Source organism: Desmodus rotundus, chromosome 8, assembly GCF_022682495.2.
Source record: "Desmodus rotundus isolate HL8 chromosome 8, HLdesRot8A.1, whole genome shotgun sequence".
NCBI lineage: Eukaryota > Metazoa > Chordata > Mammalia > Chiroptera > Phyllostomidae > Desmodus > Desmodus rotundus.
In genome coordinates, this window is record NC_071394.1 from 128,505,661 (window position 1) to 128,526,457 (window position 20,797).

The window sequence follows — 20,797 nt, forward strand, 5'->3', positions numbered from 1 at the left end:
GTTAGTTATACTACTGCCCCAGCACCTTCCTCTGCCATTACGCTGGTAGAATGCCCTGAAGGACATAGGGATAGTGTGGACGGGACGTCGTCCTGCCGTGGTCAGATCTCATGGCCTGTGGTGCTTCAAGCTACGCACTGGGAAACGTAGTAGCAGCAGCCTGTCTGCCGTGGGGGTGACGTGGGCGAGAAAGAGGGAAGCGTCTCTCTCCCTGCTTTTGATCTGCTAAGATGTCTGTTTCAGCTATTAAAAGTTTTTGCTTTATCTTTGTGGAAAAAAGTGTAAACTTTCAATAGGATTTTCTAGAAATAATATACTGGTCTTTCTATTCATAAATTATATGATTGCTTTTTAAAACTATAGGTCTTTTACCTGTATAGCACGATACAGTCTTATTAACCTTTAGAGTTTGAACAACAGGGACTGCTGCTTTGGTGTTAGAGTTGCCTTATTTATGTTTGTCTGAGTTTTGCTTTGCCTTTTTGCAGGAAATTATCTAATTGTCATTACCAAAAAGGTAAAAATAGGTGAATTTTTCAATCATGTAATCTGGAAAGCAACAGATTTTGATATTCTTTCTTATAAGAAGACAATGTTGCACTTAACTGATATTCAGGTAAGAAATGGAAGCACTTGCTAATTGCAGAACTCAAAGTAGTCCCGGGGTGGAGAGAGGGCGGTGGAGCACCAGGAGCATTTGATGGGTTTTTAAACCTCATTATTTAAGCAACCCATAGCGCAAGGTCACCTTATATACCTTTATACCTAGGCATAAAATGTATTTTAAAAATTCTTCATATATTTTCTCTTGGTTTGTCTTTTTTTGTTTTTTTTTTTTAAAAAGTGGCTCTATTCTTAAATTATGAAATTTCATATGGAAAGAAAAGAACAAACAAAAAATGCATATGTTCTCAACACCTGCATTTAACTTCGTATCCTATTTGTAAAGGAATAAAATGTTAAATACCTTTGAAGTTCCACTCATCCTATTTCATTCCCTTTTTCCCTGAAGGAGAAACGTTTTCTTCATTTTTCCCACATGTGGATGTAAGCGTGGTGTCTGTTCAAACAGTCCTCCTCCTGTGTGGGCAGATTTCCACTAGCGAGGTTTAGTGGACATCTGTCCCGCAGCGAGATGGTTTGCATTTCAGCCATCCTGGCGTATTAACTAACGGTCACCCCGCCAGTGATGAGCGTGCAGACGACAAGAAGGGACAGCTCCGGAAGTGCAGTGCAGATGGAACGGAAGTGAGGTGTAGAGGAAGTCGCTGGCTGTGGGGAGCTGATGCTGGCACTGTCCGCGGCACTCGGGCGTCCCGGCCGGAGGTTTCAGTGAAGTGGCTGTGTTCCCTATTACCAGCACCAGCAGTTGTTTTTTTAAAACAAAGATGAAGACACATGTCAGTCTGGGTATTCACTGGGCAAGCCAGCTGAAATGATTAGCAGAAAACAAGATACGTATTACTTTTATAGGACTTCCTAATTTTTCTTAAAAAATTCTGTTACACTTATCATCCTCCCCAGCCAGTTAAGTTTGTTTGTTTCTTTCTTTCTTTTTAAGTTATATTTATTGATTTTAGAGAGGGAGAGGGAAGCATCGTTTTGTTTTTCCACCCATCTGTGCATTCACTGGCTCCTTGTCTGTGCCCTGACGGGGGACTGAACCCGAAATCTTGGCCTGTCGGGACGACAGTCCAACCAACTGAGCCAGCTGGCCAGGGCCCCGCAGAGTTTCTTAAGAGTGTGGACGGTGTTACTCTCTCGTTACTCACTCTGTGTTACTCTCTCGTTACTCACTCTGTGTTACTGAGCCCCTCGCGATCTTCTGTTGTCATTCGTCACAGGAGGATAATGACTAACCTAGCAGGTTTGTTTTGGAAGGTGCAAGAAGATCTGTGTAAAGTGCTGGGCACACAGTAGGTCATCACTTACGGTGGTGATATTTCGTTAAAATAACCCTTCTGCCCATTGGAGTAAACAGTGGGAAGGACACCAAAGGGACGGAGTTCTGCCTGATGGATTAATGTAATCATTCCGCACACTATCGAGCACTGTCCGTGTGCCCGGTGTTTGCCTGGTGACATTCGATGGGGCCAGACTTAGAGGGGTTTATTGTCATTATTTTTTCATGCCGACAGATTCCTTCTCAAGGATGAGGTAGGCTGATTTTTTTTATCCTTTTTGTTTACAGTTACAAGATAATAAAACCTTCCTAGCAATGATAAACCATGTCTTGAATGTGGATGGGTTTTACTTTTCAACCACGTACGACTTGACCCATACTTTGCAGCGGCTGTCAAACACTAGTCCAGAATTTCAGGAAATGAGTCTCTTGGAAAGGGTAAGCTGAATCGTCAGTTATTTTTACTTCTTCGGGGTTTTTTAAGAGGCGTATCTCTATTTCATCCATTAAAATCCATACTGCTTTTCTTGGTCCTGGCTGGATGTCTGTTTTCAAACAGTCCCAGATTCAGGGTCGATGACGCCGGTAGACAGAAGTCAAGCCATCACGCACGTGTTGGAGATTTCCCAGCGCTAGGTGTTCTCTAGTCTAACAGGTATTAGCAGCATTAGTAACATAATTCCGCTTCTAAAATTAATGTCTTTCTGCAGTGGTGTCATTTATAGTTTTTGCAGCTAGAAAAGTAACAACTTACTGATTTAAGAACTTGAAAACAATCTTTTTGTTTAAGGTGGGGTTTTTAGTTGTTATTTTGCTTTTTTTTTAAAGGTGAGCGTATCTTTAAAACTGGGCCTCAGATCTCACCTTAAAATTTTTGCTGTTCAGGAACCCGGACCATCGCTGCCCCGGTTTTTTGATTAACCTTAGATGTGTTTATGTGGCAGACAGACTTTAAAAGGTTGCTGTCATTTACGTATTAGATTGGGCCATACGATATTGCCAGTAATTAATGAGCTTAGACCAATAAAAATGATAACTTCATATAGTTCAACCTAAATCGGTGTTTTAGTTGATTGGCTTTATGATGATTTCATATTCTGATCTGATAATATTTATGTAGGCTTAGCTGTAAATTCAGACGTAAGCTGAGCAGTCAAGAAATTGGGCTTTTAGCTAAAGACACTGCAGCTTTTTAAAGCAGTTGCTACATTGTGCGTGTGTTTACCACATGTCTCGCAGATGCCTGCTACTGCAGACCAGGCCCTGTATTAGCCAGTAGGGACGCAGTGAAATGACACGGCCCCTGCCTTGTGGGAGCCTGCCGTCTCCTGGGGACGCAGGAGTCCAGGCAGTCACAGAACAAGGGACACTTGCTGCCATGGAGATTGGCACCCAGGTGTAGAGGGACCCCACAGGAAGGTGGGTCTCACTCTGTCTCAGGTAGTCAGGGGCGGCTTTACAGAGATCACTTCTTTTTTTTAAGATTTAAAAATTTATTTTTAGAGAGAGGTGAAGGAAGGGAGAAAGAGTAGGAGGGAAACATCAATGCGTGGTTGTCTCACACGCCCCCTGCTGGGGACCTGGCCTGCAACCCAGGCATGTGCCCTGGCTGGGAGTTGAACAGGCAGGGACTCAATCGCTGAGCCACACCAGCCAGGGCAAGATCACTTTTGAGCTGAGATTTAATGATAAATAGGTCTTAGTGGTCAGGTGAGAATGGAAGAGGGAGGGGTTCCAGGCAGAGGCGGGGACAGTATTAGGCTGAACTGAAAAAGAAGGCACTACATCTGTGGGGACAGGAAAGGAGTTGTCGGCGAGTCGGAAGAGCCGGTTGAAGTTAGCCCGGGGTCCTAAAGGTGGTGGATGCACTGCACAGGCCCTCAGCGTCCTGTCTACACTGAGGATTTTGCATCGACTGGTCAGCTGCTTGATGTAGGATCATAGGCGTTTCTTTGTTTTTGGTTCCTTGATTCCTAATTGTCTTTCCTGGATAGATTATATCCATAACGCTTTCCAGTTTGAGTTGTTTAAACATTTCGACACGGAGCAGTGTGTGTGCAGAATCCATAGATTTTTACTGTGTTTCTCTAATCGTTTGTAGTTGCCGCTCCCACTTCCTAATTCCACCGCAGCTTCGTTTTATCAACTTGCCTTTTATCAAGTTCAAATTCTAACTCATTTTGCTTTATATAAACAGCAGTTCATTTTTAAGGCACATTTCATTGATTTATACAGTTGTTTAGCTAAATGATGTAATGCCGAGTAACTAGGACAGCCGGCACAGAGCACGCACGGGAATTGGGACCTGCGCCGTGGCCTGGTTGTGGCTGAGTGCCAGCGCCGCGCTCTGCGCCTTTCAGATGTGGTGGGGGGTGGGGGCTGCCAAGTTGGTGTGTTTATAAAGAGGATAGGGAGGAATGGTTGAGTTGTTGAAGGAGCTTCCTCTGTATTTATAGTTGGAACGTCAGAATGGCCAGAGACGAGATCAGAGAGGTCAGTAGGGGCTGCTGGGTCCCAGGGCTGCTTAGGCAACGCAGAGCTTGGGTTCTTCAGCTGATGGAGAGCCAGGGAAGAATTCCAGCAGACAGGGGACCTGTCACGTCAGAGAACTCTTACTGGCCACTGGTAGAGGAAGGGGTGGGAGGGGCGAGGCCAAGACTTGACATCAGTGGGTAGGCTGGAGTCAAGTGTGGACCAAGAGGGGTGGGAATAGTTCTGCAGAAAAGAGGGCAGGTTTGGAAGACTTAGGACTTGCCGAAGGACTGAGTACTTGAGAGAGAGAGACCCTGAGAGGACCCCGGTTTCTGGGCCAGCAGTGCTGTCCTGAGGCTGTGCCATAGGAAAACCCTGAGCAGGGCAGGGGGCTGGTGTGAGGGGAAGAGGGGTTCTTTTGGGAGCCTGTCAAAGGACCTGTTTGTAGCCACAAGATGGAAACACTGTCGTAGTTTTCTTTCCGTAGGAACTCACCTTGGCAGGAGCTATTTTTTAATTCTAAAACTTCTCTCTTAGGCGGATCAGCGGTTTGTATGGAATTGTCATCTTCTGAGAGAACTTTCTGCTCAGCCAGAGGTAAGGGACACTAAATAAAGCCTGCTTATCTGTTACAGCCTAAGTGTTAATTGAACACATACTATAGAATGGCTACCTAATCACCAGGGGTTTGGTGACGCTAACTTAACTCTGTTGATGGCTTACAAACTTTGATCAGGGCTCCCTCTCTCATAATTCTAGACTGAGGAAGAATAGCCTTTCTGCTCTTATCTCCTTAGAAGCCTTAAGTAAAGAAAAGATACTTAAGTCAGAATACCTTGTGCTTTATAAGAAAGAGAGATTGGGCCTTGGTGGATGAGTAGTGGAGAAATGCGGGGCCAGAGCTAAGTCCCCAGGCAAATGCACAGCTCCGCATTTGTCTTCCTCTGGGGCCCTGATTCCCTTCCTCCCCCCCAGGAGACTGGCATAGGGGTAGCCCTCCGCTCTCCTTGATTTACAGAAGTGAGGCACAGACCCGGAGGCCCAGCTGGGAAGCATATACCTGGAATCTGGGTGACTAGATTTGCCTGGTGGCTTTATTTCTTACCATTTGCTTGGCTTTTTTTTTTTAACCAAAGTGGTCTGAGCTGTGTGACCAGTTAGCATGGGCGTATCTTTTCCCCAGAGGAGTGAGGCTGTCGGAAGCCAGGCCCGGAAGGGAGAGGGGCAAATACTCTGCAACTGCAGGTGGCTTCGTTAGTGTTCCGAACCCTGTGGCTGTTCGGTGCAAACGATCGCAGCACACCCTTCACTTCTTCAGTTGGGGGCACAGAGTTAATTACAGAGATTTCTTTAAAATTTAGTTACCCATAAGCTCACTGCCTTGTGGTATTTGTGTATTACTTCCTCGCGTGTAAATATATTTTATGCCGTGCTTTTTGTTCACTTTTAAAGCGTAATTATTCCTAAGTGTAACGTGCATCTTTGTTTCAGGTCCATCGGTTTGCTCTTCCAGTGTTGCATGGCTGTATCCTTACCTGATGCTGCTCTCTGGTTTTCTAGCGGTCTTTATTTGAATATCATTGTAAGGCAGATTTAGAGACAGTCTCAAATATTGCATGAGAAGAGTTTTGTAGAATTAGTAGAAATTGCTTTTGAAAACAAAATCAAAACCCATTAACATAAAATCTTAGAATAGTGGTTGTAAATGCCTTTTTTTTTTTTTAAGAAAGTACTCTTTAGACTAAATTATTCTCTCTGTTAAAGAGTTCTGGGACTGGTGGTTTTAAAAAAAAGGAATAGGGATACTGTGTTTTGCCTTTATTAGACTTTGTATCGATAAACAAAAGTAGTTTAAACCTTGCTATTGAAATGAAACTCGGTGGAAATTGAGAAAGTTAGACTCAGGTACCAGGGTGATCTGCAACTTGGAGAGGAGAGTTAGTTACAAATTATATTTGTCATCTGAAATAGTCACAGAAAAATAAAAATAGATAATGCTTTGGGAGTGGGGAAATCAGGACAAATGCAAAATGAGTAATGATTGTGTAATTGAAAGTTTGCTTGAAAACCTCACCTTTGTCGTAGACATCATAATAAAGATAGGGAGGCAGAGAGAGCCGGCCCGGAAGGGAGAAGCACAGGGTGCTGGTGAGCTCAGGGTCAGGGCTGTGCCTGCAGAAGCCAGGGGTCTTCCTGCCACTCACCCCAGGAAGCTCCTTAACACTGCAGTGTCGGGTTGGTTTGTTGTGTTGCTGTGACTTCCTTAAATTACTGTGCTCGTTGAATGTAAAGAAAAGCGGAAAAGTAACGGAGAAGACATTTTCCGCAGCCATGGGGGATAATAGTCAGAAAATCTTAGGATAAGAAGCTCTTGTTTATTCTGGGTTTTTCTCCTCCTCCCTGGAGCTTGCCAGGTTCTCTATGGATGAAATAAGAACAGGTGTATTTGGGCACTGCTTTAAGGGGTTTGGGCCAATTACTGTTTTTCCCCCCAAAGGAGATTCTGAGTGGACAAATACTATCAAGTGAGATTTATGGAACACTTTTTCTAGGCAATTTTAGAATAGTTTATCCATTTGGCTTAATCTAAACCTTAAATTAGTTTTTGTTTAGTTTCTTGATTAGAGGTACAGTCATGTTTTTCGAATCCATACAGAGAGATCAGCAAGAACAAGGCCGCAAGGCAGGCACGTGCCTGGAGCAGAGGGATCGGGCAGGGAGAGGAAGGGCTGTAGCCGGAGAAGTGTTGCGTCTGGGCCCGGGTCGTGCAGGGTGGAGAGGCTGTGTCTCCTTTCAGCTGTGATGAGAACCTGCTGGGATCTGAGTAGAGGACTGGCGTGAGAAGACAGGGTCACTGGGTGACCGTGACGATATCGGAGAGGCCAGAGCAGAGCAAGGGGACACAAGAATGATGAGGAGGCAGTTGAAGGGTCCAGGTGCGGGCGATGTTGCCTGGGGCTAAGGTGATAGCAGCGATGGTGGGGAAAGTGGTCACATTCCAGATGTATTTTGCAGGTAGAGCTCACAGGACTTTCCGACAAATTGTACATGGGGTATCAATGAGAGAAGTTCACTACGAATCTAAATTTTTGACCAGCTTCAGTGGAGGGAAGCCATCCACCGAGGTGGGGAAGAGCCTAGAGGTGGGAGGGGGGCTGCAGAGTATTGAGGATTCTGTTTAGACCTAGGACGCTTGAGATTCCTGGAGACATCCAGGCAGATTTAGAGTCATACTGAACTCTCTTTCATGCCCCATGTACCACTTGTCAGAATCCTTCAGTCTGGAAGTAATACATGTGATTTCTCTCTGTTACATTTTTCTTAATGTAGTCAAGTTATTACTATGCACTCGTGTTCTATCAACGGCAAATACTTTGACTGGATCCTCATCTCGAGGAGGAGCTGTTTCAGAGCTGGTGTGCGCTACTATGTCCGAGGTAGGGTTAATTTTGTGGGCACGACGCAGTACTAGGTTGTGTCAGCTCTGATTAACGTCCTGTGTGACGGTGATGCCACTATAACCTTTTGTGTTTTGTTTATGTGATCATCCGAGGCCTCAGTGAACACTTACCTCCTGCCTCGTTACAGTAATCAGCTAGGTCTCCTGTGCCTTCTGCAGCCGCTGCAGTCACACTGCACCAGCTTCTCACCGCTGCACGAGGGACCGGCGGGGGTTCCCTGCTGGACGCACGACAGCAAGCTGAACTCAGGGTGGCTTTCAGTGACCTCAGCCCCTGTCAGAGTGTTTACCTCTCCTATCCTGGGCCGCTTTGCACGCGTGAAGCCAGGCGTTTGACGTCAGGACTTCAGCTTTGAAGATTTGCATTGCGAGCATTTGCTCTCTGGGTTTTGTACTGGCAAATGCTAATTTACTTACACCAACCTTTCAAAATCTGTATTAAAAGTTACTCCATGAAAAGGAGTTTCTCTCACTTCTTTTTGGCCCGACCGTTGGGATAAGATCCTGTGGGCCGTTGGATAAATTGTACAAGTTTTGGGTCAGGAGGTTATTTGGTTAATCTCGCTTATTATAGGTGATAGAGCAGAGGAAGAAAGACATTTAGTGAGTGAGCTGGCCAAGGTCACAGAACCGGAGTTAGTGTTAGCACCCCTGTGACTAGATTTTCTTGGATGGAGACATAATTTTTTTTTAATGCTCCCCCGAGGATATGTTTACTGACTGGAGAGAGAGAGGAAAGGAGAGAGAGAGAGAGACAGAGGCATCGCTGTGAGAGAGAAGCATCGATTGGCTCCCTCTGGAGATCCAGCCTGCAACCTAGGTACGTGCCCTGGCCGGGGATCGAACTTGCAACCTTTCCGTGTATGGGTGATGCTCTAACCAACTGAGCCTCCCTGCCAGGGCTGGGGACATGATTTTTAATTAAATTTTTTAATAGGTCATACATTCATATAATTCAGCCATCAAAAAGTGTAAAAAGAAATGCAAGGAGAAATATTTCTTGTTCTGATCCCATGTGCGGTATCTCCCCCCACCAGCCAGTCAGTTGGTAGCTTGTTTATCCTCGCAGGTGATTTTGTACATCACAGGTGTGCTCTCTCCTCCTCTTGTAGACAGCGGTTGTGCACTGTGCACGTTTCTTGCACTTGGTTGTCTTTTCTTCAACCTAATTTATTGGGAAAGTCGTTTCAGAGAGGTCTGTCTTCTCTCCCCGCTCCCATCTCCATTCTCACTTTTAAATATAACTGTGTATTATTCCAGAATGGAAATATGGGAGTCGTGGAAAGGGCCAAGTGCATATAGTCTATGCTTCTGACAAGTAACTCGAGAGGTACTGAGAAGGCATTTCATTCCTGATTTGCCTCAGTAATTCTGTCCCCTTCGGTAGTACATGAACCAGACTGATACCTCACACCTCAAAATGTTTTGTTTGAGAAATATGCCAGATAGAAATAACCTGAAGAAATATTTCGGACAGTTAAAAATGAACTGATTTCTTTCTGATAATTTGGTGATCTGAGTCAGGGACTCGCTCGCAAGTTACCTCGGCCCAGCAGGCTTTTCTTAGCAAGACCAGGTCCTGGAGACCGACCGTGGAGGGGCGCCCCGGGTGTTGGGAAGGACTCGGGGTAGCAAGACCACACGCCTCAGAGCGGCGCTTTTCAGACGGGCTCCGTGCCTGTGTTCATGGAGTTCGAGTAATTACGACCGTTATAAGCCTCTGCTGGACCATTTTGCTTATTATAACGAAATAGTATTACCATAATGGCCCACGTTTGAGTTAAATATTGTGTGTAATGGTTTTAACTTTCAAAATGTTATAGTAGTATTTTTTTAAACTGGGATTTATGAACATACTCCCAGGAGTCCTTGAGAATTTATTTTCTTTAAAATATATCTCAAGTTTGAGAAACACTGTTTGGGGGGAATTATAGGAATGTGTCTGTGTAAACAATTGACACATTAAATAACAACCAACTTCATTTATTAATAGGTCCTTAATCCCGCCCTTTAAGCCTGTTTAAAATGAGCGAGCATCTCGGCTTTCTGATCATGCATTGTGCATTTGTTTAAAATGTATTTTTATAAGTACCTTTCCACTGACTTGAACTGACTTAATTCTCTCTAGATTAAGTTGAATTTTCTGATATGTTTCTTATGTGATAAAGACAGTTAATGTGATTTTTTTCACTTTAGGGATTGACTCTGAGGGCCACGCAGCTAACTTTGTGGAGACGGAACAGATTGTGCACTACGGTGGAAGCAAAGCCTCGTTCGTCCAGGCAAGTTGGACTCTGGGAGGTGGCCAGCCAGCCAGGCTCTTTGCTCGGGCTGAAACTTCTCTCTTCGCCCCTCCTTCCTAAAGTAATGTTTTTGTCTGCAATGTGGGAAAAGTTCACCCAAAACAAAGGCATTCCCTGAATCTGGCACTAGCTTGCTGGCATTTCCTGCCCTTCAGTGAAATCCCTGAGGGCAGGGGTAGGGTGGGAGGGGCAGGGGCCAGGGAATGGAGCCTCCTGTCAGCTCAGTCCTTCAGCCCGACTCGGGCAGTGCTGGCAGGACCTCGGACCCTCTGCCTTGCACTTAATTCTGAGGTGACCTCTCCCGTTGGCGTCTCAAGGAGCTGTGGGTCACTAGCTCCTCCCGAGCTTTAGTGGCTAAACATACAGATCCGTGTGAGAATGAATGCAGCCATTTTCCAGTTTTGTTTTTATAATGCCAAGTAAGGTAGCAGGCGTAGCTTGTTAGTTCCGATTCGTGGATAGATTGGCTTGTTTTAGAGTTTAGGGGGGACAGTGAGCGGCACACTGGTGTCGCCTACGTAAAATTAGAAGGAGAAAAGCTCCCTCCAAACGCATTTCCGCAAAACAATGAACTCTAGGAGCAGGTGCATGCGGACTTCTTTCCGACGGTAGGTTGTGTGTCTATTATTTTTTCCTTTGCGGTCATTGATGAATATCCACCCGTGACCGCTAGCTGAGAAAAACAAGTCCGTGTGTATGTTTCTTTTCACGTTGCTCTCTTTTCTTTTAGACGCGAGGATCGATACCAGTTTTCTGGTCCCAAAGACCAAACCTCAAGTACAAACCACGGCCACAGATCAACAAAGTAGCAAATCATGTGTGTATCTTCCAGGTTTTCCTTACTGGCTAACGATAGAAGCTAGCTGGCATTATAATTGACATAGAGAGCATGTATTTATTCCTCGTAAGTCAGAATTCCTCATCTTTGAGGCCGTGGTTCTGGCACATAGCGAACCCCTTGGGTGTCCAGCCTGCGGCCCGCAGGCTGCATACAGCTCAGGCTGGCTGTGGATGCGGCCCAACACAAACTTAAGTAAATTTACTCAAAACACTATGAGGTTTTTTGTGATTACGTGTCAATGTGTATTTAATGTGTGGCCCAAGACAACTCTTCTTCCAGTGTGGCCCAGAGACACCACGAGGTCGGACACCCCATTTGGAAACCAAATGGTTGTAAAGATGGTGTGTTAGGAATGGGAAAACCAAGCCGTGGTTGAACGGTGTCACAAATTTAGACTTCAGAGATTTGGGTGAGATTTGCTACTACGTGGTGTTCCGAGTATTCAGTGGTTCTGTTGGGGATTGTGCTCCGGGTTGCAGTCGGGCGTGGCAGCCCGGAGTAGCGAGGCCGGTGACTGCTGTTTACCGTGTGCCATGTACACTGTCTAGGCAGAGCCGTGGTTTCAGTAGCGAGGATGTTTAAGGAGATACTTTAAAACATGAATATTATCACAGTGTGCTCTGATAAAGTGTTTCACTTTTTTTCTTCTCTAGATGGATGGTTTCCAAAGGCATTTTGATTCGCAATTAATTATTTATGGAAAACAAGTCATAATCAACCTGGTATGTTTCTTACTTGTTTCTGGGGGAGCAAAACAAACCAAGAAAAATGACATTTTTAACATAAATTTTATCATTTTAACCATTTTAGTTGTGCAGTTAGTGGCATTAAGAATTTTGTGTAGCTGTGGCTGGTGTGGCTCACTGGGTTGAGTGCTGGCCTGTGAACTAAAAGGTCGTCGGTTCAATTCCTGGTCAGGGCACATCCCTGGGTTACAGGTTTCCGGTGGGGGGGCATTCAAGAGGCAGTTGATTAATGTTTCTCTCACACATTGATGTTTCTCTCCCTCCCTTCCCCTCTCTCTAAAAAATAAGTAAAATCTTAAAAAAAAATACATTGTGCAACCAGAAATGGTATTGTACTGACCATTTCCAACTCTTCATCATACTAAGCAGAAGCTCACCATTCATTAAACTTAGCCTCCCATTAGCCCTCTCCCCTCAGCCCCAGCTGACTCTGTTCTGCGGTCTGTGTAAATCTGCCTATTCAGTATCTGTTCCTCTGCGCCTTGCTTATTCTGCCTGAAGTCCATTCCTGTTGCAGCGTGTGTCGAAATTCCAGTCCTTTCTGAGACTGAACACTCCGTTGCTTGTGATGCCGGTTTGCTTACCCACTGGCTTATCAGTGGGCATCGATCGTTTCCACGCTGTAGTTACTGTGAGTAACGCTGTGTGCAAGTATCTGTTTGAGTCCCTGCCTCCAGTTCTCCATTAGCTGTAGTACCTGGGAGTGGAGTTGCCGAACCTTATGGTATTTCTACGTTTAACTTTTTAAGGAGCAGCCATACTGTAGCTACAATTTTGAGTGTGCAAAATGCAATTTTGTATTCCTTCCGACAATGCACCAGGGCTCCAGTTTCTCCACATCCTTGCCAACACTAATTTTTCGGGGTTTTTTTATTTTTTTTTTTTATTTTTTCTTTTATTGTAGCCATCCTTACGGGTGTGAGGTGCTATGCCGTTGCGGTTTTGATTTGCATGTCTCTGCTGACTGGTGATGTTGAGCATCTTTTCATGTGTTTATTGGCCATTCGTCTGTCTTTTTTGGCGATACTTTGTAGCATCCTTTGCAGGTCTAGTGATAGTGAACTCCCTCAGCTTCCAATTGTCTAAGATCGTCTTAACTGCTCTCTCATTTTTGAAAGACCTTTTTGCAAAATAGAGAATTTTTGGTTGACAGTTCTTTTTTTGTTTTGTTTTGCTTTTTTTATTTTATTTTTTTTGAATTCATTGGGGTGATGTTCATAAAATTACACAAGTTCCAGGCATTCGGTTCTGTGGTACATCATCTGTGTGTCCACCCAGTCAGATCTCCTTCCATCACCGTACGTCAGACCCCTTTCCCCTCACCACCCCTCCCTGTCCTGCTGTCCTTCCGGTGACCAGCTCACCGCTGCCGAGTCTGAGTCTTCGTCCGTCCTGTTCGTCCGGGTGTTGCTTTCCGACAGTTCCTTCTTTCAGTACCTTGTACATGTCATCTCGCTGCCTCTGGCTTCCGAGGTTCCTGCAGAGGGATTGTCACATAACCCTGTGGAGGATTTACTGGGTGTGATGGGTCATTTCTCTTGTGAGTTCGGTGTCCTTTCTGCATCTCAGAGTTTAATTGTAACGTGTTTGGTGTGGGGTTCTTTGGGTGTATTACACATGGAGTTTGGTCAGCCTCTTGGGTTTGAAGATCTGTTTTTCATCAAATGTGGGAGGTTTGGGGCCACTTTTTCATTAAGTGATCTCTGCACTCCTTTCTCTTGCCCCTCTCTCCGGGATCCCCACAATGAGTATGGAGTCTGTTCGATGGTTTACACAAAGTCCCCTGCACCTCCATTCACTCTTCTTCATTCTCTCTCCTTTCTGCTCCTCACACTTGATTATTTCACTTGTCCCGTCTTCAGGTTTGCTGATTCTTTTTGCTTCCTGCCACGTGTGCTTTCGAACCCCTCTCATGAACTTTAACTTCCATTTCGTACTTTGCAGCCTCCGTCTTGATGTTTGGTTCCTTTCGATAATTTGTTTCTTTGTTCAGTTCCTCGTTTTGTTCATACACCATTTTCCTGATTCTCTGTAACTTTTTGGTCCATCTTTCATTGTAGTCCGAGCATATTTTTTTCAAAGGATAAGAGAAAGTTTGTTTAGAAGGCTACAGAAGTAGGAAAAGTGAGCCAGTTGGGCGAGGGATCGGGATGGGGAAACAAGTTACAAAGGCAAAAGAAGGGCCCTTGGAGCGTGGGGGAGAGAGAGAGGCAAGGACCACTCACTGCGGGGGAGGAGTGGGGCGGGGGTGGGGGTAAGACCGCTCTTCTAGAACCTTTCCGTGACAAGGCTTCCGCAGCGGTGGTTCTGTCACTTTGCCCTTGGTCACTGAGTGCGCCTTGTGTCCTTGGCTCCTTGTGTGCCCTCTGATCTCTGTCATGGCTGAGCCTGGGGCCCTGGCGGTTATCGTGCACCAACTCCGGACCCATGGGTGTGCTCCCTTCTCGTGTTTGCTTTGTTTTACTTGTTGAAGGCTCTAGCAGTCCATTTGTTCTGAGACTCCAGACTGTTTTTGCTGAGACTGTTTCTTGTCATGTACGCTCCCTGGATTCTATTTTAACTCGTGTTCAGCCAATGTTTTGACCGAGATTTCCTTGAATGTCAGGAATTGAAACAGACAAAGAAAAAAAAGAACAACATCAGCTCCCAGTCTCTGCAGATTAGGAGGCTTGCTCAGAGCCTAGGGGTCAGCCCGAGGTGCAGATTGAAGGTATTCTCAGGACTTTCTGAGCCTGCATCTTACCCGGGCATGCAGGTGGCTTTCTAAAGTCGTCCTTATGCACGGCTGCTTTTTAATGTCCTGATTTCCCAAAGAACATCTCCCCGGGGTCTTACGCAGGCTTAGATGGTCTGTTTCAGGTCTCTGCTCCGCATCTCTTGCCCCGGGCATCTGGGGTCTGTGGTCCTGCTATAGCTCTTCTGAGCAGCATCCACCGCTCCCCTGCCATGTTCAGAGTTATGCGAGACAGAGACAAATGGGCCCATCCTTTAGGTCAGGCTCTGCGCTATGCGGTGAGGTCTGGCCTGCGCCCCTGGTTTGAGGAGGGGGACTGAGGACTGGTTGCCACTGCTTAAGATGAAGACCCCGCTGCACCGGGAGGGGTGGCGTAAGGGCAAGTCAGATCGCCCCAAACCTGTTCTACGGTTTTGCAGGTGGGCTCTTCTTGACTGGACGTTTTCTTGGTTGCTGTAAACCTTTGATTGTTTTCCAGAGCTCCTATAAAGTTGGGTCAGACAGCTTCTTTCTTTTTCCCATTGTTTTTGTGGGGGAACAAGGGCTTGGAGCATCCTAGTCCTCCATTTTGCTGAAGCCACTTCCTTTTCAAAGAAACTTAAAGCTCTGGTGTCTGTAATTTTTTCCAGGTTAACCAGAAGGGTTCAGAGAAGCCCCTTGAACAGGCGTTTGCAACCATGGTATCTTCCTTGGGAAATGGAATGATCAGGTACCTGCTGGACGCCCGCTGGGGGGCTGCACACTCAAACAAGCGCACACTCACACACACACACTCACGTGCACACACTCACTCATGCACACACATGCACAGATCTCACGGGGTGTGTTTCATCGACATGCACTTCAGTTGTTTCTTTAATACCAGATCAAAGCATGGTTTTCTTGGCCTACAGTTTTCTCTGGCATAACTTCTGTTGCACAACAACTTCTTAACAGTGGAGTTTTAACTTGAGTTTTGTAAAAATTTAGTCCCGGATTAAAATCCCCGTCCTGAGGCGTGGTGTTACTTGGTCATCGGGGCGTGAGTTGCCGTGCCTTGTAATCGCTTCCTGGGGTCCCACCCCCCTCTTGAGCTGGGGCGCTTTCCTCTGGCCTGTGGCCCCCTGGGTGTCACCGGGCACAGCCACAGACTCTATGCAGCCTTCGATGCTAATCTTTGGTCATTAGGTGGCCGCACCTTGGCACTGTTCCGGTGATGTAATCCCCCCTAACTTGATAGGGATTCCAAGCCCGCAGCGCTTGCCCTGTGGAGAGGGGCGAGGCAGCCCCTTTTGGGACTTGCCACAGCAAGAACCATGGCAGGGGGTAGGGCCATGCTCTTGTAGGAAGTAGAAACAGACTCTGGGGGGGAAACTTTCCAAAGAAATAGGTCTAGGTTATTTAGGGAGAATTTTAAACGTGCACAGAAATGGAACAATACAGTTAACCTTTGGGAAGAATTTGTCTGTTTTGTCTGAAAGCTCTGGCAGACTCATCAGACCTTCATCCCGTGCACACCTCTGCCCTCCCCCACACTGGAACCTGCCCACACTCTTGGGAGAACTCGGGGAGGGGCTGCTCACCAGACGTGCCTCAGCACCCCCAGGGCAACGTACCCCAGGGGAGCGTCCTCACAGTACACCTCAGAACCTCAGCCTGGAAAGCCGGAATCTCTGGGTTTGCAGTCCGGCTTGTCTATTCGGGGAAAAGTTCGGGTGCTGGCTCCTGTGCACCCGCCTAGTTAAGGCCTCTCCCCGGACGCTTCCTGTAGGTGTGTTTGCCTCCCGGGTGGGTGCAGTGGTCTTGGGTTGGGAGTAGCAGCCAGCTTTGAGAACCAGAGAGGTGAGTCGAGTCTGAAGCCACGCCCCGGTGCTCCAGGGCGCATGGGGGCGCTGCTGCTGGGGGTGAGCGCCCCGAGCTGTTGTCGCCTCCCTTCCATGGGCCCTGAAGACCACCAGGCAGAGGAGCAAATCCCACAGTGTTTTTTATTCTTTTTACTTCATAAGTATATATTCTGGCAGGGGTGAAAGTGAAATCAAATGGTAGATTTATTGTCATCTTTAGCTCTCTAGTGGATATTCACTTTTAGTTTTTAGTTTACTGATTCACTTTTTAGTTTTTTAATCATTGTTACTTTGAGTGAATTAAGTCGACTAAGTTCACGGGTTGGTGAGTGACCAGAAAGAGAGAGGTCATGTGCTGGACCCTCTGAGGCATGAGCGCATGCGGTGGGGCAGACACGTGAGCCAGGGTGCTGGGTGGACAGGTGAGGTGCGCCAGGGACGGGTCTCCGAGGTTTCCTCCTCAGACTGTGGGAGAAGCAGAACTGCTGGACTGTCGGTTCAGCAGTCTAGTACTACATTTAAAATCATGTATTACTATCAAGATAAAGCCACGTAAGTCACTCTTAGAGGGTATAAATGGGATTTTAGAAGGCTGTAAGCGTAAGAGTCCAGATACATTTAGGTGCTAGGGACCTACTTAGAGTCTTCCAACAAGTCTCGAGCCCTCCTTGCGGTCAGAGCTGTCCAGAAATGCTGCCGCACTGCCACCTCTGCGGGGCTGGCATTGAAAACGCCGCCCCCACTCCCACGGCTTCCCGACGCCAAGCCTCCCAGTTAGCTAACCTCTGTTTTCATCCTGGTTTCTCGGTTTCTTTCTAACTTCTCCCCTGTGATAACTTCTCAGGGTGATAGGAGCCCCTCTCTTGACCTGCTCAGAAGCCCACGTGGTTGATGCCCCTGCAGTCTCTGGGAGCTAAGGGAGCAGACGCCTCATCTGGACGTTGCTGTGCGGATGAGCGCCGAGTCCTCCCAGTCCTCCCCCTTATGGCTCAGCCTGGCCCCTGGGTGGGCACTTGGGCAGAAGTGAAACATACAAGGGTCCTCTGCATCCTCTCTTCCTCTTTTGACCTTCAGGGATGGGTTCATGATTTTCCCCTTCTGATGGGGCATTCTCCAGCTTGTGGCCAGCCACCTCACTGTTACATGTGTTCTCACAGTGAGATGTGTGCCTCCTAAGTCCAGATAACCGGAAAGAACCCATTACAGATTGACCAGCGAGAAACTCCTCTGTGCCCCCTGTGCGTGAAATGTGTGGACGTTGGTCCGGGGGCTTGCTAGTGTGGCCGGTAGCCAACCAGAGTGGGGCTGCCCTGCCTCTGTTCCTCTCACAGCCCCAGCACACAACATACAGCTGAATCCGGTTTGACCGGTTGGAATGTTTTAATGAATTTGAAACAACAAAACAACAAAGGGACCGGATCCTTTGCATATGAGTGTAGAGAATAAGTGTGTGCTAGGCACTCAGGTGGAGAGGGCTCCTCTCCATTCCGCACCTGAGCGCACCTCTCCAACACTGCGCAGGCCCCGGAGGAACCTGTGGGGCAGGGTGTGTGTACAGTTTTCCCTTCGGTGGGTAATGAGCATGAGAAGGTGGCCGCTCGCATGGTGGCACACCCGGAGCGAAGGAGGCCCTGCTGTCCCCAGTCACCTGTTTGTGTGCTGGGGTGTGGAGGGGAGTCGGCTGTGCAAGTGTTACTGGGAGAAGGGAAGTGAATGATCAGTCTTGGGTCAATTTTGAATATCTTTTCTTTTGGTAGATACATTGCCTTTGACTTCCATAAGGAATGTAAGAATATGAGATGGGACCGATTAAGTATTTTACTGGATCAGGTAGCAGAAATGCAGGATGAACTAAGGTAAGCTCTCTCACCTGCGTCTCCCTGCAGAGGTGGTGGGAAGAGGTCCGGGTACGTGTCAGCTGTATTTATGCATTATCCCGCAGACCTACAGATACAGTTCCCTGGGTGGACAGTCCCTGTCTGCACTGTTGTTTCTAGGGTTTTCTTGTATTGAAAAGATGAGACTTCATGATTTAAAAAAAATTTTTAGAGGGGAAGGAAGGGAGAAACACTGATTGGTTGCCTTTTGAAGGCACCCTGACCTGGGACCAAACCTGCAACGCAGGCATGTGCCCCGACCAGGAATGGAACCCACAACCTTTCGTTTTGTGGCCCGATGCTCAACCAACTGAGCCACATCGGCCAGGGCTAAAAATACTTTTTTAAGTCCTTAAAAATGACCCACAACAGGGTATTTTTGTATTTTTATAAATTATCTTTCACACGTTTACAATTTTTTGTGAGATGAAGTTAATTGCTACTATTTTACGGGGTTTTTTTTCACTAAACATTCTACGGTAGAGTTGTGCCATTAGCCTTCCTAGTCTTGGCAAGGGTAGCATTCCCTGGCGTGTCTGCGTGGCACTGGGTCGGGGCGCGGTTTTGGCTGAGTGCGTCCCTCTGCTGCTTTGCATCTCCGGTGGAGTGGCCTGTGACGCGGTGCCTGCTTTTTCTCGGACGTCTTCGGTCTGCGGGGGTCAAGTACGCCTGGGCCGTGCACTTCCTCTCCGACCTTTGCATTTACTGGTTTTAGCCACGCTGCCGATCGGAGACCTGTGTCGTCAGAGTGTGTCCTCGGTAGATGTAACCGACTTTTATGAGAGTGTTTATACAAATGTGTTTTAGTTATTTTCTAGTGGACTCCACCGGCAAGGTGGTGGCGACGCAGGAGGGCGTGTTCCGCAGCAACTGCATGGACTGCCTGGACCGCACCAACGTGATCCAGAGCCTGCTGGCGCGGCGCTCGCTGCAGGCCCAGCTGCAGGTGCGGGCTCGCTGTCTCTCACTAGACACACAGCCGGAAATCAGAGAGACTTCGTCTTCAAAAACCAGTGACAGACTCATCCACGCCGCCCACCCCCAACCCACTCGTTTTGTTTTCGTGTCTCGCCATCCACGGCGCGTTTTCCGTAACCTCGGCCCGTCTGCACACGCACAGCTTTAGCCGGGCCGTTTCCTCCACCGTTGGGTGGAGTCGCGGTTTTTAAGTGTCACATTCGGTTATACTACAGTTCGCTGAGCCCTTGAGGTCACTACACTTTTAGCTTATAAATAACACTGTAGAGACTGTCTCTGTATGTATTATTTTTAACTTGCAGTATTTCCTTCTGGCTAATTCCTAGAAGCTCAATTACTGGGTTAAAGAGAATATGTATCTCTATATCTAGACACATGGATATATAGATACATATATTCACATGTCTATATAGGCAGATACATAGATATATGTATCTATATGTGTATTACTTTCCAGAGGGTCCTGCCACTTTATGCTGACATCAGCCAGCAATAAGTGAATCTATTTTATTGAACTCTCTTGCCAGCATTAGATATGTTTACTTGAAACTTTTTTGTATTTTAATAATGCAAAGTAGTACCTAGAGGTCGTTTGTATTTGCATCTCCTTTATTACTGGTGAGGCCCCCCCAGGGCCCGCTGTACGAGGAGCACAGCCCCCGCCAGCAGCCAGGAGCCACGGGAGAGGAGTTGAGGACTGTCTGCTTTTTCTCCTAAACCTGGGTGCTAAAATCTACCGCATGTAACCGTGGGGGTCGTCCTTCTTTCAGAGACTAGGTGTCTTGCATGTGGGACAGAAGATTGAAGAACAAGATGAATTTGAGAAGATTTACAAAAATGGTAAGTGTTTTCTTTAACAGAGGCAAAGTTACTCAGATTTTGAAATAATATTTGAGATTTAGAACTCTGGTTGTCATTTCATCATTATCAACTGATCTTTACCTTTTCTTACAGCCTGGGCTGACAATGCAAACGCTTGTGCCAAACAGTACGCGGGGACCGGCGCCTTGAAGACCGACTTTACCAGGCAAGCTCGCTTTGGAAGGAGGCCGTGCAGTCCAGCAGCTCAGTCCTTGGGCAGCAGCCAGGGCGGAGCCAGGATTGCCAGGGGGATGCGGCCCGGTACTCGCTGGTGGGCCCTTCCCCTCCCTGGAGATTCAGATGCACAGACGGACGAGAACCACAGCTCCAGTTCCTCTTGGCGTCTGTGCACCTGGTCGCCCCAGTCAGGTTCAGCAGGTCGGGGTGGCGGGGGCAGGGCCCGAGGTCTGCACCTCCTAAAAGCACCCAGGTGGTTTTGAGGCTGCTTCCCGCAGCCACGCTGGCAGTGAGAGGTGGGGACGGTTTGAATTGTTACAGATGTGGTTGGGCCTTTTTCTGCGCTGGGTTTCCCGGGAGCCAAGTAGGATTCCTCGGTCTGTCTGCTGTTTCATACCACTTAACCTGGACTGGGTGTTTCTCTTCGTATTTCTTGTCTTGGCACCTGAAACGGAATGTTTTTCCTCTCTGTCCCTACGTTGATAGCATTTTACAAAGGGAATACACATTTCTTGGACTTGCTTAGGGGTTTCTGTTGTGAGGGACCTCCTTTATGTTTTCAGGGTCGATTTCTAAAATCTGTGTGACTCCCTTATCTCCGTACCACGTTATTTATTGGCCA

The 20,797-nt window shown here is 47.1% G+C and overlaps 1 protein-coding gene across 1 annotated transcript in view; it reads left to right on the top strand.

Moving 5' to 3' along the window:
* SACM1L (SAC1 like phosphatidylinositide phosphatase) overlaps nucleotides 1-20,797 on the top strand; it is a 40,850-nt gene that overhangs the window by 14,751 nt on the left and 5,302 nt on the right. The window contains exons 4-16 of the mRNA XM_024565705.3: nucleotides 489-616; nucleotides 2,192-2,341; nucleotides 4,913-4,972; nucleotides 5,867-5,900; nucleotides 7,711-7,812; nucleotides 10,032-10,117; nucleotides 10,869-10,955; nucleotides 11,633-11,701; nucleotides 15,089-15,168; nucleotides 18,040-18,138; nucleotides 18,967-19,105; nucleotides 19,908-19,977; nucleotides 20,092-20,164. Of these exons, the coding sequence (XP_024421473.1) occupies nucleotides 489-616; nucleotides 2,192-2,341; nucleotides 4,913-4,972; nucleotides 5,867-5,900; nucleotides 7,711-7,812; nucleotides 10,032-10,117; nucleotides 10,869-10,955; nucleotides 11,633-11,701; nucleotides 15,089-15,168; nucleotides 18,040-18,138; nucleotides 18,967-19,105; nucleotides 19,908-19,977; nucleotides 20,092-20,164 (1,177 nt within the window). The remainder of the gene's footprint in view (nucleotides 1-488; nucleotides 617-2,191; nucleotides 2,342-4,912; nucleotides 4,973-5,866; nucleotides 5,901-7,710; nucleotides 7,813-10,031; nucleotides 10,118-10,868; nucleotides 10,956-11,632; nucleotides 11,702-15,088; nucleotides 15,169-18,039; nucleotides 18,139-18,966; nucleotides 19,106-19,907; nucleotides 19,978-20,091; nucleotides 20,165-20,797) is intronic.